Source organism: Semicossyphus pulcher, unplaced genomic scaffold (assembly GCF_022749685.1).
Source record: "Semicossyphus pulcher isolate SPU_LCO1_2020_fin unplaced genomic scaffold, fSemPul1.0.p SCAF_15, whole genome shotgun sequence".
In the NCBI taxonomy this organism is placed as follows: Eukaryota; Metazoa; Chordata; class Actinopteri; order Labriformes; family Labridae; genus Semicossyphus; species Semicossyphus pulcher.
In genome coordinates, this window is record NW_027211659.1 from 24,285,083 (window position 1) to 24,303,088 (window position 18,006).

An 18,006-nucleotide genomic window follows, 5' to 3' on the forward strand; every position below is an offset into this window, starting at 1 on the left:
GAAGCCCTGGATGAGCAGTGTGTCCACTTGGAGAGAGGAGGATAGGAGGAGGTACCGGCTGAGGAGATGACAGACATTCAGGGACAGGAAAACCAGGGACATGGGACCTCTGATAAGAAGCTTAGCACTGACCACCATGGACAAGAACGTCGGTGCAGTACCCAGAAAGGCACTCCCAAGCAGCACCAACATGATCACCACGGCTCATTGTCCAATGTGGAGGGATTGGAGGACTTTGACGAGTTTGTTTTGGATTTTGATGACTATGACTTGCTTGAGTCTATCCAAACTCAAGTGGGGTCATCAATGGAGCCAGTCCGTAAGTTGTGTTGTTGTGTTGCTGATTGGATTCTCCTAGTCTAGAATTGCACTTCTGTTCATTAAAGAAGAGCTAAACCATGTACATATGACAGTAGTTCAAGTTACATTAAGCTGTTTATGAATGAAGTTGTTATGCAATCCTAACTCAGTGGGAAACTCACATGGATGAGCACATATTTCTGATTTTACATGGATAATCAATGGGCGGGAGCTCACTTGTTTTCATTGATTAAAGCCCACTGCTAGCTTAATTAATGGCAATAGAACTCGTTCATGGCCACACAGAACAAGGTTTTCCACGGTATTGAGTGAATTGACACGATGCTCCACTGCTGCAGCTTCCTGCTTTCCTATTGATCCAGTGGCCCCCATTCAGCAGGTCCATTTGGAATCAGCCACAGCTCGAGTGGAAAGACATTTCATTGACCAGCAAAGTGTTGTTCTGCTGTTTTATGGAGCTAGGTTCCAGCACATACAAACTACATTAAGTCAATCAGCCTGTTATACTTGAGCAGAATTTTGAGCAATTGTTGTAATTCACCTCAATCACTGTGTCTGTTAAAGCCAGTTAACAATAATAATGCCATTGTCTGGGCGAATACTCGATTCTTATTGGCCGCCAGGTGTCCATTTATTCTTGACAATGGAAGAAGATGTTGCAAAACTGTCTGCTCACCTTTTTAAATGATTGCAATGGCTACATAGTTACGGCCTGCATCTACATGAGTCTATACTGGTATGGAAATGTTGTCAGAATTTAGAGCAATGTTTGTGGTAAATGGAAAGTGGACTGTACTTATATAGCGCTTTTCTAGTCCTCCAACTACTCAAACCCCTTTTACACTACATGTCATATTCACACTCTGATGGCAAAGGCTACTATTTGGGTACTATTCAGCTTCTTGCCCAAGGACACTTTAACATGTGGACTGTCGCAGTCAGGAATCGAACCACTGACTGGCTCTACCACTGAGCCACAGACACCCTATAATATAATTAGAATTCCTCTTGATACGTTTATCTGTTAAACCACAGTAACGATTATGATACCACAGTCTGGGTAAATACTCATTTGTGATTGGCTACCGGGAGTCCATTTATTCCTGATAATGGACACCTACTCAAAAGAACCAGCTAAACTGTCACAGTGCACTTTTCACAATTATTGTGACGGCTACATTGTATCAGCCTGTATCTAAAACGAGTAACCATAGCAGCCTGGATGTTGTCAAGTCGGTTTACAATTGTTTGCAACTTGTTAACTAGTTATCCAACATGGCATGGCATCGTTTGTTTGGGAAATCTTGATATTGATTTGGAAAAATGAATTGGCTGGATAGCTGGCTTGTCTTGTTGTAGCACATATTTTCAAATTAAATTTACTAAATGCAATGTCATTGACTTTGAGTGTTGCTCACATACTAAATGCTTTCTGGCTTATCGCTGGGCCAAAGCATTCTTCAAGCTGATTGTATTAGAAATGTCTGTTTTTGCCAGGTTGTATCTGAGATCAGTACTTTTTATTGGAGTAGTAGAAAATGTTTTTTAGCATATGAACCTTTTGGGATGATAATCAGTGTTTTAGGTTTGAGTTACACTCTCAGGGGTCACAGTGTAAACTGAATTTTGGCTTTTGAAATCCTTTGAATTTGCTTGACTTGAATACACGGTCTGTTTTTTTTTCACTTTGATGTGATGATGGTACATGTAATACAACGTCCTTAAAGGTGTCCTATATAACGATGTGAAGGCCAGAACTGTTCCCTACTGCACGTAGGATGGTTGCCTCTGCCATTTATTCCTGATAATGGACAACCCGTCATTACTTACATGTAAATTTAAACTGGCCACTCAGCTTGTGCTACCGGGTCTTGGACCTACTCAAATCCAATGTGGAAAATAATTAATAGTATTTTCTGGCAATGTCAGCTTGGACATTGGATGCCATGAAATTTTGTCATAATATAAGTTATATATAATTAGACCTTCATAATCCTTTGTGTGATGATTGTAGCGATCCCCTGATGTTTTCTGTGATGAGATTGTCCTGGCAGTTCTTGGGCAGTCAGAGACCTCAGAGAACTGATCCTGTCTTTTGTGCTTTTTGTTTAGCGCCACTTGCAGGTTTTTACGTACGCCATGAAATGCCTCCATATCTACATGTTAGTTTGTCAGAACATTTGATTGAGCCTTCAATGCTTTCTAGACAATATTTCCTAATTACATGCGTTGAATACACCTTCATCATTGGTATTGAAGTTGGGATTCCACAAATTTAAAGGTGTTTGGTAGTACTGATGCATGGAGCCATGCCTGAAGCTCTGCAAGGTCTGTTAAATTACCTTCTGTGATTAGTCAGCATCTTTGTTTAATAGGAAAACTATCTGGGAATTTGAAGTAAGAACTAAACAGACCTCCGCAGCCCATTTTTCATTTAAGGTAGCAGCTCAAAGCTAACTTTGCCGCTACTAACATAACATGCCCAAATCTGCAAGACCTGCTCTTTATCAAGCAGGGGTTAAAATGACATATAGGCCCAGTCCAAATTACACCCCCTGTGCCTTGAGTTTTGGAGTGCCTTGACTGGGTAGTGGCCCTTCAGAATAGAGCTACAACGGTTAAAGGAGGAGTTTGGTATTTAACCTGAACAGGACGGTGGTTCAAATGCCTCATCTTCCTCGTCGATCAGGTAAATATTCAGCCATGGCTTTTGAAATATATTCTTGCTGGCAGTCCTCTACGTAAACAAATCCTCTCTCCAACTCTAACTCACGTTTCCACCGTCCTGTTCAGGTAACATCTCACCACCAGCGAGATTTCAGAACGAGACTTCTCCTTGAGTGAGACTGTTTCTGGTTACCCAAAAGGGACTCAAAAATGATAATCTTTTTAGAGATCATTTTCGTAATGTTGTCGGACACCTGGAGTAACAATCTGAGCCTGTCAGTGGAAAAAACAAGCACTTTTAGTGGATGTAATTTGATCTGGCACAATTGCCCCAGGGGATTATTTTGCCACGTGGCTACGGCGGTGGACATCTACTGGACCGATTCCAAAAGTTTTTGTTCCTGTGAGGCATTTCGACACCCAAATTTGCTAAAAAAATAGGGCCCAGGTTTAAAACTTCTCCTTTAATATTGAAATCTTTACTTAGCATATATTTCACCAGTTGTTGAGGTATTACAGCTTATTAAACAGTGCTGTCACTTACAAATCATCAGGTAAACACGTTTCTACTGACTAAGTCATTTTTCTGAAATGTTTGTTATAACGATCCAAGCACATGACCCTTTGAATTGTCATTATACTTTGATATTCCAACTGGCTCCTTTTTTTAGGGCAGTTTTAATTGATCTGTTGCTTCCAAGAGGCTTAGTGACATTTGAGTAAAATTTCTGTCAAGCACTAGCCTTAAAACTCAAAGGTTGATGACATGTCTAAACTGAGCTCCTCGGTCTCTTTTACAGCCTTTAATTTAGCTATTTTCCATCTTGTGTCGTAAACACATCCAGTCCTTTTCAAACAGTAAGACTTATTTATTTTAAAAATAACCATGAGTTTAAGATTACAGTAACAGAAACTTTTGTTTTGGTCTAAAATGAAGTAAGATTTGTGTTTATTTGGTAACAAATATGTCCCAAATCAGATTTGTACAAGAATTGGATTCAACTCAGATAAACAAGAGACTTTTTGTTGAGAACACAGTTCCTGGCAAGCAAACACATTTTTGATATTGAAGTGTTTTTTAATCATTCTTGAGCTCTAACTGATTTCTAAAAGTCAGTATTATTAGCATGAGATGGTTGGTTACACAGGGATAGTTTGTTTCCTTCAGGGTAATTATATATACTGTATATCTACAACAAGTTTGTCTTATCATTGTCCCAAATTAACTATCAAATTGCCCTTTTATGACCCATGCTAAATAGTTTCTTGTCCAGCTCATGACAGAAGAAATCATCTATCCGTGTGCCAATTTATGCATTATTACTTTTGATCGTTGATCTAAATTGTTCAAAGCTGTTGATTTTAAAGGAAACTCAACATTTATTGCAGTATTAAGCACTGGGAGTCTTTTCTGCAACATAAATAGAATTATCCAAGGTCAAACAGCAGTTCAAGAGGAGGAAGAGGAACAAAATGAAGTCCTTCTCTCCCCTTATTTACCCAGCCATGCCCTTCCCATGTGGTGAGAAACATTTGCTCATCAGATCAGCTGGAACAGTTCACCAAAGGACAGCCTTTAGAGCTTTCCCCTCGGGAGGGTCTACAAAATGAAATACAGCCTAACTTCATCTTGATTTCCATTTCTCTCTGTTTCCCTGAGGAAGGCATGACGCAGCAGAACGGAACACTTGCCACAGTTACTGCACCCAAAAACACACACACACACACACTCCCTCCCTCCCTCCCTCTCTCACCTCCATGTAGGTCCGGCTGCTCATGTAGAAGATTAAAAAAGACATGTTTATTTAGTCAGAAATTTAATTCGGCCTTTGGCGGGTCTGACGGGTCGCGAGCAGTTCTTTCAGTTCACAGTTAAATGTCAGTTTCTGAACTGGCCCCATTTCATTACTTAACCTTCAACTTAACCTCATATAACCTCATACATACCCATGCTTCTTATGGTAAATCTTAACAGCTGTGCCACTCATTTTGATCATTAAAGCCCAACTATTACAAATTAGGATTTTAAGCTCATAATGACTTTAACCTGTCCATGCTGTACAAGGTTCAACAAGGTACATATGGGAAACGAAATGTTCACTCGGGGTGGGACAAAATATCGATACGGCAATATATCCTAGTCCTGACTTGTGCAATACGATTATCTTTCGACAAAAATCTTTATGTCGATTTACAAATATACAGCGCTCTAAACAGATTTCCCTGCCATTTTGACTCACCATGTCACTACTTGTTGACTCCTCGCAGCAGCGCTTAAGACATTAATGAGGGTGAATGGAAATGAATCGGCTGAAGAAGAAGTAATCAGATATCATGATGTATCTTTATATGTTTGACTTGCAATAAATCAATTATCGCAGAATTGCTGTATTGTGATATTATCGCTGGCCAAGGATCGCATATTGTATCGTGAGTTACCCTGCTATTCCCACCCCTAATGTCTACTACTATGATTTACCACACATGTATGTGAATGTTAATTTTCAGACAGATTTATATAAGCCAATTGCCACCCAGAAAGTGGAAAGTGAATCAAACACTCAAAGGAAAGTAGTAGACAGGAATGTAAATACACCTGATTAGCAGTTAAAATTTTCCTTTGACCACCTTTGCAATGTTTCTCGAGTTATACCTTAAAGTCACTGTGAACCCACACTTGACCGTTTCTGAATAAAAACACACACTGGGCCTCCAAATAATTTGTCACAATTTTGCCAAATTATAATCATGACCTCAAATCATGTAAAACATCCTTTAAACACATGTCCACACAGGTGGTTAACCTTTTCTCATTTCCGAGCTATTTTGTCCCAATTAAGTGACTTCCCAAGCCTCCCACACTTACAAGGCAGATGGTTGCCAGGTACTTGCCGTAATTTAAAGACCTCCACATTATGCTCAACTCAATAAAACGTGATTTGTGGTCAAGGAAATTGAAAATGAAATTACTCTTTTTGAACTGACAAATGTCTGCAAGCGAAACCAGCTCTTCTGTAACAGTTTCCCAGGGCGTACATACAGCACACTCTCACTCACCCGTGGTGCTTTCACCTTCTGTTAGTGGATGTTCTTCTGTCAGCTGGAAACTTAAACAGACATTACAAATTTAATTTCTGATTTTCCAGCATGGAGCACATATCCTGAGTTATAGAGGAAGTTTTATTTGATCGTAGTCCTGAAAGAACTTTTCTAACATCATGACCTCACAATGTTGACCTTTTCAATTTTGACTTGATACTTGTGGTGGCTTTTCAGGTCACAGATTTGAGGACAATCCCGGGGTGAGACGCCACCTGGTAAAGAAGTCATCCCGGTGTCAGATGAACCGGAGCAGCAACAGTTCCACACCGCTATCCAGCCTGAAGAAGAAGAAGAGAGCAGCAGATAAGAAAATTCATGAGGTTTGCAGCACGCTCTTGTTCCCCCACCACATTTACTTGCATTTTAACCAGCATGTAAATCCCTCAATAGCTAGATAAAGTTTCCTTTATTATACTTGTAAATGTCATCATTTCCTTTTTTTTCATTTACATATATTTACTTATCACCATATTTTTTACATGGATCAGAATAAGGAAAAAACTAAACAAAAAACAAACAAACAAAAAAACAGGAGAGTAAAAGAAACAGCAAAGCAAAACCATACAAGAACATAGGAGAAAGAAAATAAAAATAAATAAATACATAAATAAAATAAAGTTAAATTAGATATGTAAATAAAAACAGACATGTCGATCGGTATTGAGTGGAAGTTCGTACTCATTTGGAGCAGTGCTTCTGACCACCCAACAAAATGTCAGTCCAACATTCATTCTTATTTTAACTTTGTTTTTGTCTTCCTGAGGGGAAATATTTTGCTCTCTAGCTGCTCCACTTTGCTAACTTGCTAGTTGCTAACTTTGTCAGCCATTTAGTACTAGGCAGGCACCGTACAGCGGCTTTATAAATTGTTTTGCGCTAAAATAGCTGCTAAGCTAGCTGCTGGAAATAAGAGTGATATGAGCAGTCAGAACGAACCAAAGCAATAAAGTTGAGGCCTGTGAAACCAATAGAATAAGCTGAAAGGGGCTAAACCAGTCTGGATATCTGAGGATATCACTTCATTGACACATTGTTAATATAAAATATTTTTTAGTGCATGCTAACTGATAAGTAACAATCCATAAGTCTTGTAAAATACGATTCTGTAGTCTTATGGGACTGTGTCGTCCTAACTGAAGCACATTTCTCTCCTTTCACCAGAATAGTTAGAATAGAACCATAGTTTCTTTTGTTTCACCTCACTTTGACAGCATACATTTTCCAACGACACAAATCATTATATTTTGCCCTGAAAACATTTTTCTAAAAATGAATTATATGTTAAAAATATGACAAAATACATCTACAAACCACTGAGTTATCCTCTTAGTTCAAACCACTTTTAGCTGCATCCAAACCACTAAGTTTAGTCAGTCCCTATAAACATGTGTCGACTGTGTCATTGGATTAGCTGTCTTTGAACTTAGTTTGCCACCAGTAACAGATCATGCTCTGGTTTTTAAAAAGAACTTTAGATGGATCTCTGTTTCATTTCTGCAAGGTTTATGTCAATAATACTCTTTTCCCACTTCATCTTCAGTTGTTTGTCGAGCTGAACGAGCTGATTGTGGAGAAGGACCATGAAATGCGTTGGAAGGAGCGTGCTCGCTGGATCAAGTTTGAAGAGGATGTGGAGGAGGAGACGGACCGCTGGGGCAAACCTCATGTGGCCTCACTCTCCTTCCGCAGCTTGCTGGAGCTTCGGCGCACCATCACACATGGTAACAGGCTCCTGCATGAGTACAGGAAAGAGGATACTCACAACAATACTGTCATGATTCTTTTATTTTAGTGAGCAGCCGAATTAAAATCTACATAAATATGATGCACTAAAAGTAGTAAAATCACTGATTTGTTGGACAACAATATAGGTTGTTTTTGCCTACATTTCTTAAATACCACAATGTAGATGTGAAACGTTTTCTCTCTGTTAATGTTTGGCCAAACACTTTATGTGGCTACCTTTAAAACAATCTGGTGTCAGCAGCCAGTTCAGCTCTTTATCTTCCTGTACCTTCTTTCCCCAGGTGCTGTCCTTCTCGACCTCGAGCAGAACTCACTGCCCGGCATCGCCCATCTGGTGGTGGAGACGATGATCATCTCTGATCAGATCAGAGCTGAGGACAGACCCAGTGTTCTCCGGGCTCTGCTTCTCAAACACAGGTTTGTATCTAAGCTTAATTTAATCTGATGTACCTCCCTCATAAACAACATTTGTGTAATCTGGTTTCAATGATGAGTTAGTTTTCTAGTGTGACACCCAAAGAGAGGGTTGAGAGTTTGAAGGCCTCATCAGGCTAAATAAGTTTTAAGGAACAGGTTGAAAAGTACTTTTACAGCTGGTAACAACATTGTTACTGAAAGCAAAACATATTAACAAATCTGAAAACAACTCTCATAACTGCAGGTCCTCAACGGCACACTTTGGGAAGTACTGCAGGAGTATGAAATGTGTGAATACATCACTTACGTTCCTCATGGCTTCATTGATGTATTTCAACATGTTAAAGAAGCTTTACTGATCCTGTCACTGTCAGGATTTCTATAAAGAGCTTTATTTATTGCTAATACTGGCAACTACATCTGTGGTATTTGCTAGAAACCCTGTTTTAAAGGCAGCACAGACATTAGCCATCAAATGTATTGCTGATTGGTAAGGTCAATGCTCTTTGCTCTTAAAAATGAAAATGTTCCATTTCTCATATCATCAACAAATCACACTGAAGGAAAAAAAGTGAATATATCCTGCTAACAGGTGTTGACTGGACAGTCAAAGTCTAATAGCTGCACCACAGAGCTTCAAAACATCAGTTAGTCACGCTGTTGCAGTGAATGTTCATTCCTTAATTTTCAGCCAGTTCATGTACTTTGCTGGAAAAGAGCACGAAATGTGTATTAACCAACCGCTGAAGGAATCCCAGAGACATACACTATTTACTATTTGTTTGCGTTGATTTTCACAAAAACAACAACAAAAGCTGCGATACCCAGCTGTTTGAGGAACGAGTTAACACTCAGAAATAATATTACTCTATTTTAATGACTTGTTTACAATGATTTACATTAGAATATTGTATAATACAGCTTAATTATGTTGTAAATACTTGTTCCTTAAACTCATAGAACTCTGAAAAGGGCTAAATAAGGCAAACGAACACATATCGTTCCAGATCCCACACACCCCATGCAGTTTACGTTGTATGTAACGCAAAAAACACTCAACGTTAACTTTGGAAGCCTTAGCTTTCTTTTGAATAAAACAATTTGCTGATAAAGATTTTATTTTAGATCTAGATTATATAAACGACAAACTCCCGCAGCCAAACGTGGGAGGACCGTCTTCATGGGGTTAACGTGGGCTCAAGACTGATTCTGAGGACTTTATTCTTTAATTATATGTTTGATCTGGAAGACTGAACAAGAACTCCTCCTTGCAGTTTCGGTCTGTGGGTTCATTTACCATGCCAGCAGATCCTGATTAAATTTCAGAAAATCCAAATCCAATTTAATAATACGTTAGAGACATGCCCAAAACATTTTTATCTCAGATTCAGCTGTTTATTTATCCTTGTATTAACAGACCGGTCTGTGAACGGTTGTGTGGATGCAGCTCTGTTTACATTTTTACAGAAGAAAAATACCCGATCGCTCTTCCTCCTCCTCATTAATCATTGTTCTGCAGTGGAGGTTGTTACAAAACGGCAAACTCCGGGGAACTGAGCGGGGAATTTCCAAATTGTGACATTTAACAACACTTGGCTCATCATCGCGTGTACTTCCCCGGGGTTGACTAAGATTCAAATGTCAAGACTGTTCTGAAGCTGCGCTGGCTCTTAAATCCCAGACCTTTAGATTCAAAGTTTGATTCTTGATTGTGCAACCTGGCCGTTTGATCTCTTCTTCTGTAAAACGCTTTGCCTTTTCAGTCCTACTCTCTGTCAGGCTTCTCCTCTATACTCGAAAGAGTTCGTTTTTTCAATCTGATTTTCCTAACCACACAACGAGAATGAAACAACAGTGTTTTTAAAAACATGTCGCCCTTCAAGGTTGAAACTCAGCTATTTAGTTACTCTTCATAAATCCAGGTCCATTGTCTTTCATGTGTTTGGTTTAAAACAAGTAAGACTTTAAACCCAGGGTTTAAGATGACAGGAGACTGACTAAACAACAAGCTATTTGGGTGTCTTCATTCCAAAGGTTTGCTGTTTCTCGCCAGCAGGGTCAGTTGTTGTTTCAGCCTTTGAGTTTTGGGTTCTTTGTGGTTTTTACAAGTGCAGGTTCTTTCCAGCCGGCCCAGTCTGTCAAGTTTAATAGACTTGTTGGGAATAATTGGATATGAAGTTGGTAAACCAGAAGGAGTGTTTGTGAGCACATCTGGAAGGTGGATTGTTATCATGGGATGCCACAACTTACTTTCAGGTGTGAGGATTTTGCCCACGAGAAAATCTCTCAGCTGTGCTCACAAAACACCGGAGGGGAAAGTTACATCAGACCCGGCACACTGCTGTTTTGAAATCAAATAAAGCATGTGGATGTGAAACATGTGACATGCCATCTCCTCCCTCCCTATAGCTGCTCCCCTCCTATTGATTGGCAGAAGCATTGACATGCCAGCTAAACTGACCTAACACACACAGCCAATGGAATAGTGTGCTACATGCGGTTCTTTATAGATTCTTTTTACTGTTATATAACAAAAAAACAAGTGAACTAAATGTCGGCTGTCAAGTCACATTACCCAGAGGAAAGATAAGTCATGCCTGCATATATACAGATGTTGTCATCAGGCTCACTCATCCTCAAGTTAATATCATGTGAAATTACTGTAACTGCTGGATGGATCGCCATGGAACTTTGTAAAGACATTAAAGGTCACTACTTTTGTGCCAACAGATTTTTGCTTTATAGAGAAATGTCGAGACCACTATTGGACAGATTGCCATGAAAAGAGGTGGTTGTATCCTTAGTGCCCAGAACATCTATGCTAATGATTTTGCTAATAGCCCGAATCTTCTTCCAGCCCAACCAACAGTTTAAGTTTGGGTGGATGGCCATTAAATTATGTTCGTTGGGAACATGAATTTGAGGTTGAATTGTAGCAATTGGTGGCTGTTCATGTAGCGCCACAATGAGATCAGAAGTTTTTATCATCTAACACTTTTGTTTATGACCAAATACCTTAAAGAAGCAATAACATTCCCATGTTAGCATGCTAACACACAACAAGTTTTAGCCTTTAAAACTCCGAAAGCTTCTAAGTAAGGCTGTAGACCAGGATTATCAAACTTATGACTCAAATGTCTTCATCTGAATTTTTTTTTAAGTTGAGAGGTCTGTAATTATTGCCGATAAGAATTAACTTCTGATCAACTTAATTATAACTTTTAAGTAGCAAAAATTCAAGCTCAAGACAGTTAAGTGTTATGCTGTTAAAAGTCCATGTTTCTGAAAAATGTAACTGCTTCATTTGAGCCGGTCTTAGTCCTTTCCTTGTGTATTTGATTGTATTTCTTGCTTGTTATTGTTTTATCTTTATTGGAACTGGAACTGGAATGCTGTCTTGGCCAGGTCTCCCTCGGAACCTTCCTGGTTAAATAAAGATTAATTAAAAAAATAATAATAATAAGATCGAGAAATTACATTCGAGCAAGGTGCTTGCCCACAAGGACCCGTCCTACTCCAGGGTACTCGATGTTGCAATTTATGAGAACACTTATGTCTGAGCCAGACATATGTTACAGCTATATTCATTGGTTGTGGTCATTATATGCCAAAAACAAAACATGCCAACAATGTCAACAACAGGGAGATTTGAATAAATCTGGGGACAGGATCTCTGTGAATGATCTCCAGTTATACTGTATGATTATTAAAGTGAAGATGTTGCTGAAAATGTTGCACTTCTATATCGAGTTGTATTCATAACACAATCATTTTATTTGAGTTGACATGCAGACAAGTTGTTTTCAGTGCCCATTTGCAGACATATATTGTGTACACACTAACTATAGGTACACTTTTAAATGTTTTAGAGATTCGATCATATCAAACATGCTTCCTAAGAACACAGAGTTTGTCCTGTTGTCACAGAATTGTTCAAATGTAAATTTTCAGTGCTGGGCATTTTCATACGTCTCTTCTATGTTGTCATATTAAAGGTTCTCTCCCTCTATTGTGTGATACAAAGAAAAGCTCCATAAAAGCTGCTAAATGGACCGGGGTGTGAAAATGTTTTGACAATTTCTGTTGCTAAGGTCAAGAATAAGCTTTTATTTACACCTGTTTTAGTTTTATTTTGAATTGGAATAAATCTCATCCTCATGTCTCTGTGTACAGCTCTCCTGAGCCCCTGCTTCAGCAGTCTCCGTCTGGCTCCCCCTCTGTTAAGCCAGAATGGTACAGCCCGAGTGTGATCAGTAATCCTGCATGGACTATTCTTTTTGTCATGAGGCTTTTAGAGTTTGGATTAGGGCAGATTTGAGTAAATAATTTAATATTACTAACATTATAGTAATCAAATTTGCTGTCACTAATGTGCCTGGGACTGATTTTGCACACACAGATGAACACAATATAAGCCTGTGGACATTATTAGCAGGCCTTCCTGCATTGATACCATCTTTCACAGCCTTTCCACATAAATATCCTGGCTGCTTCCACAGGGAAAAAAACACTCTGTCATCATCAGAGTCATCACCAGTCTTAGATATCCGATTTACGACGTGGAAAGAAACACACTGAGGCGCTGCTAAAATTTAGCTCATCGCTTACTCAGAACACTTTAAAGATCCTCTGGAAACGTCCCGAGCACAATTCACTTCAGTGTCACACCTCGTTCTTTTGTCTCCGGGTGCTGTCGCGTCCAATTTGGGCGCCGTCTTATTGGGCCATGTGGGCCTAATGATTGAGGTGATGTCACCATTGGACTGAGCAGGAATGGCGCAGTGTTAAAAACCTTGGCTGGTGTGACACACTAAATACTTGGCTCATAAGGGGAAGAGAAACGTGCTTACACTTAAACACATGCACTAAAGTATGGATAATAAGGCTTCACAGATTAGTCTCTGGCTGTTTTATTGATGTGCTAATGCAAATATCACATCAGGAAAAATGACTGTTTCCACTCAGGCTTCCTCATTAGTGTTTGCTAATTAGCTCTTATTGAAAAGTGGTTTAGATTTTGAAGCTCTTCGCTGATGACTTTTCTAAATTTATGAGCTGCATTACAGCTACATGAGGTAAAGCTCTTTGACAGTATGTGAACAAGAAACACAGCTGTGCTGGTTAATTCACACTCCAAACTATCCTGCAGTCAGTTTAATACAAATGCTTCCTCATGATAACTCTTCCTATTTTTACTGGTGATAATTCAACTGTTCCCATTATCATATATTCATAATTAAATTCATCCTCAGGCTTGCGAACTAATAAGTAGATACACATTCCTTTTAGGTTTCTGAAATAATAATGGGACAAAATAATGGTTAGTAGTAGCTGACAGAGCAACATGGCAACTCTATTGCCATATGGTAATGCTATTTACTAGGGAAGGTGAGATGGGGCATATTTTTCTTCCAGTAAGTTCTGCCTTGTCCCGTCTGACGGTGATGTGACTTGCTCGTTATACTGTGTTTATATTGGCTAGAAAGACAATAGGTCAAACACAGGACTTTCACCCATCTCCTCATCTCTTCATCACCAAAGCTGAATTAAAGTCTGCCATGCCGACTTTGAGTCAGTTCAACAGTTTCCACTGGAAAAAGTGGGAATAAGATTCTTAGAATGTGGAACATAGAACAATCATCCAATTACTATCTGAATTTTAGACATGATAGCCTTGGGGCTTTGTTACGAGAATGACTGAGAGTTTGGCTCCTGGTGTATCTAGGGTAAGTTCATTCATTCAGAATAGGCTGGCTGGCAAGGGGTGGTGTGGGGCTTACCTCCAGTCAGCAACAGTGGCTAGCTCAAACTGAGAGCTCCCCACGAACGGCCAGGCAAGGCGGCGTCAGTAGACGTGTCAAGGTATTTTGTTGGTGGTTGGTCCAAAAGAAATAAGAAACTGGAGATAGTAGGCTTCTAGTCCTTGTTGTTATCAGGGCACAAAACAAAAGGTGCTAGGGGGGCGGGTCTCAATCATCAGGGTGGTTCAGTGCCAAACCTCTTGCTGGACACGGTTACCCAGCAAACTTAGCACACCTGAGGAACCAGGTTAATTAATAAGCCCCGCCCACTTCCAGCCAGCCACAAGAAAGAGGGAGCTAATAATGTGTGTGTCTACATACTGCTCAACCTAACAGGTTTAAAGAATGCTAGTCTGTTGCTCCTCAACTTTTGTCCTTAGTGAAAATCTACCTTGCTACAGACATTCATGATTCACAGTGGATGGATCCTCATTGCCGATCTTTACACCTACAACCACTAGCACGTCAATAATTTTAATTATCCATTGAACTATTTTTACATCAGCGGGACAGTTGGTGCAACATTTGGTGCAGGTATTAATGATTCAGAGACGTTGCATCCACTTGACTTTCATCATCCCCTGACTGTTTATCCAGGGAAGTTTGTTTGATGACGAACAAGTTTGGTTAAGAGTAAAATGTCTCTACAGCTGTTGGATGGACCAATATAAAAGCTGCAGATCAATTATAATTTAATTTAATCAAATAATATTTTTACTATAAACTTGCTACATATATTATTTATGTTCTCCACAGGATGAGTTATTGTTATGTTTGACGATTCCCTTACATTATAGGTTAACATAGTTTGTTTGTACCTGTCTTTCTTTGGTTTAAGACATGTTAAACTAATGGCATTCCCGTTACCAAATGTTAGCATGCTAACATACTAAAACTACGTGACACTGGTAAACATAACTTGCTAATCATCAGTGCTGCAGCATTTTACTGAAAGAATATTAGCATACTGATGTTAGCTTTTAGCGCAGAGCACTGTTGTGTCTACGTACAGCCTCAAAAGCTGCTTGCTGTGCTGTATGCTATCATTAATGGTTGGCTTTTTTATTTCTGTTCTACAGCCACCCGAGTGATCTGAAACACCGTTTTCACCGCCACCAATCATCCAGTAGTCTCGGTCATGGCAGCTACAATCACAACAACGTCCATGACACCAACCTGCCCCTGGTGGCAGAAGAGCACGAAGAGCATCCGGATAACAAAGGGCCTGTATACGACCCAAAACAAGACGTGTTTGTCAGCCTGTTTGTAAGTTCCCCTGGTCTATTTTTTATCTGTGATTTGTTTGACCTCAGCTTAACAGCAATCCTAACTCTTCACACTTACTTAGTTCTGTCCATTTGAGAAGCTGTTGGCAAAGATCTAAGAGATATGAAATCTGGATGATGATAGATTGTGACATAGTTGAAACAACGCAGGCAGCCCACACAGTAAATACGATTCTCCAAAGCCAGAGTAACTAGTTTTGACAGGAATCCACAAGGATAATTGAACTCAGCTATCTAAATGGACAGAGATAAAAGCGATTTTGAGGTGTCTCGTTCTAGTTTATGGTTTGAATTAAGTTCTAAGAATCAGCAGTAAGCGGAGATTTAAGCATGATTACACTAAAGTCCTGATGTGAGGCCCGTGGCTCTCGCATTGTTCTTTGAAACACCCTCCATGAGGTCAGAAGTCGTGTAGGTAGTTCTTGAAGTCGGAGAAAGTAAGCCTCCCTGCGCCACATGTGTTGAATTATGTTCTTAGTCAGCTTACAGGTGCTTCTAGTTAAAGCTTCTTGATGCATTAACTGTGAAATCTTAATGTTCCCCGTGGCTTAAAATGTTGGCAAATTTCAAACAGCCTATTAAAAGAATTCTGTTTGGACATAAAGAACCACTCACACACTTGCATGGCTTGAAAAGAATTGTTCCTGGCCATTAGATTATTATTCTTCATACATATATTGCTCTTCTCACATTATTGCTTCCATGCCATATTATGGTGTCACATCACGTTGGTCGAAACAATAATGTGGCTAATCTTGCTTCTGTTCTTGATCCAAGAAATCTCTCCACCCTCTGCCTGAGAGTCATCCGGCCGCAGCCAGATCGATGAAACTGCTCGCCAAGATTCCCAAAGATGCTGAAGCTGTCATTGTTTTAGTTGGTAAGCTCTGTTAGTTTTGACAAAGTATATTAGTCAGAGGAATTATGCCTTTTATTTTCTTCTGTTCTTAGAAACTGCCAAGAGTTGGATCTGCTTGTTGAAAACCCTCCATCCGGCTAGCCCTCACATACAGTACAACATACAAGAATTTAAATACATTAAATACATTGGTGTAACACCAAACAAATGTCATACTCGCCGCTAATGGTATACTTGTTTGAGTATTTTCATCAAATATTGTCTTTACTGAAGTTTGAAGTGTTACTCTGCTGTTAATGTTAAGTCAACAACACTGCAGCGGCTTTGCGATGCTGTGTAAAGCTACAGGACGTATTCATTTAGCCTTGACAGCAATTAAGCACCACAAAAGATGTTAATGAGGACAAGCAAATATGCCACACGTCATGCAGAGATGTGAAAAACTCCCATGACTTAATTTTGTTGTGGTTTGCTGTTGTCTCCTGTCAGGCTGCGTTGAGTTTCTGGAGCAGCCGGCCATGGCCTTTGTCAGGCTGAATGAAGCGGTCCTTCTGGAGTCCGTCCTGGAGGTCCCCGTCCCTGTTCGCTTCCTTTTCGTCCTGCTTGGTCCCAGTCAATCAAACATGGACTATCACGAGATCGGGCGCTCCTTTTCCACTCTCATGTCTGACAAGGTATTTGAAACTTAAAAGATGTGAAGTCACATTTCAGTCACATGGTTGAAGCACTGAGTCACTAAATAGAATGCAACAGATGACTAATCTCAGTAACTAAGTATTATTTTAATATGCCAACACTTTTGAAAACTTGGAAAAGTGATTATTTGCTTTGCAGTCACATGTGTGAAGTACTTGTAGTGTGTGTAAAGGACATCTAAGGGTCTCCATATTTGTATTTTAACAATTCTCACTGAAAGAAAAAGTCCTGCAGAGAAAAGAACCCAGAAATTGATCTTGATATTACAAAGTAAAGAGAAAAAAATGCAAAATAGTTGCCAATTAAGCAGCCCTTTGGCTATTTTCATGTTGCATTGAATTTAACAAAATGACTTTCCAGGGCTGAAAACTATTGACTACATCTGTATACGGCCACCAAAGACACCTGGGAAGCTGAAAATTGATAGGAGTAATAAACCACTAATAAGACTCACAGTGAAGCGACTCTCGCTACTAACAGATACTTTAAATATACACAGTTATTGCAGGTATGAATAATAGAGCAGATCCCTTTAGCTTAATGGGCCCTCTTAAGTGTTTCTTAATGACATACAACTGTGTTTTGCAGAGTTTCCATGAGGTGGCCTACTTTGCTGACGACAGACAGGACCTCCTGAATGGTATCAATGAGTTCTTGGACTGCAGCATCGTCATTCCACCCTCAGACGTGGAAGGCAAAGACCTCCTGAAGACCGTGGCTGACTTCCAGAAGCAAATGCTGCGCAAGAGGAAAGAAAGAGAACTCAAGAGGCAGCACTCCTCAGCTGGAATCGAGCTTAACAACAAAGGTAGTCTGTCAGGGTCTTTAAAGAGCCTCTTTTTGGAGCCAAATCCTCAATTACTAGGTTAGAAAGAGGTTCCTCTGATTGTACAAAAACTCTTTAGTCTGGCTGCTTTTAAATTGTGTGCAGAGCATTCCCTGCTTTAGGATTGTTAAAAACCCTGATCTAAACAGCTGAGCACTGTTGTGTGTGGAAAAGTCACTAAAACAGGACTCAATTTTGCATTTGTTAGGAACTAGTTTCAGCTGCATATGAATCTGCAGGAGACTTTATTGTAAAGATAATTGCAATTATTGTATTGTCGTCATG

General features: G+C 39.6%; 1 protein-coding gene across 1 annotated transcript in view; it reads left to right on the forward strand.

Annotated features, from left to right (window-relative positions):
* Positions 1 to 18,006, forward strand: part of slc4a3 (solute carrier family 4 member 3) — a 54,048-nt gene that overhangs the window by 25,756 nt on the left and 10,286 nt on the right. Inside the window, exons 7-13 of the mRNA XM_069662644.1 lie at positions 6,265 to 6,410; positions 7,631 to 7,811; positions 8,118 to 8,253; positions 15,134 to 15,302; positions 16,118 to 16,220; positions 16,689 to 16,873; positions 17,484 to 17,703. Coding sequence (XP_069518745.1) covers positions 6,265 to 6,410; positions 7,631 to 7,811; positions 8,118 to 8,253; positions 15,134 to 15,302; positions 16,118 to 16,220; positions 16,689 to 16,873; positions 17,484 to 17,703 — 1,140 coding nt within the window. The remainder of the gene's footprint in view (positions 1 to 6,264; positions 6,411 to 7,630; positions 7,812 to 8,117; positions 8,254 to 15,133; positions 15,303 to 16,117; positions 16,221 to 16,688; positions 16,874 to 17,483; positions 17,704 to 18,006) is intronic.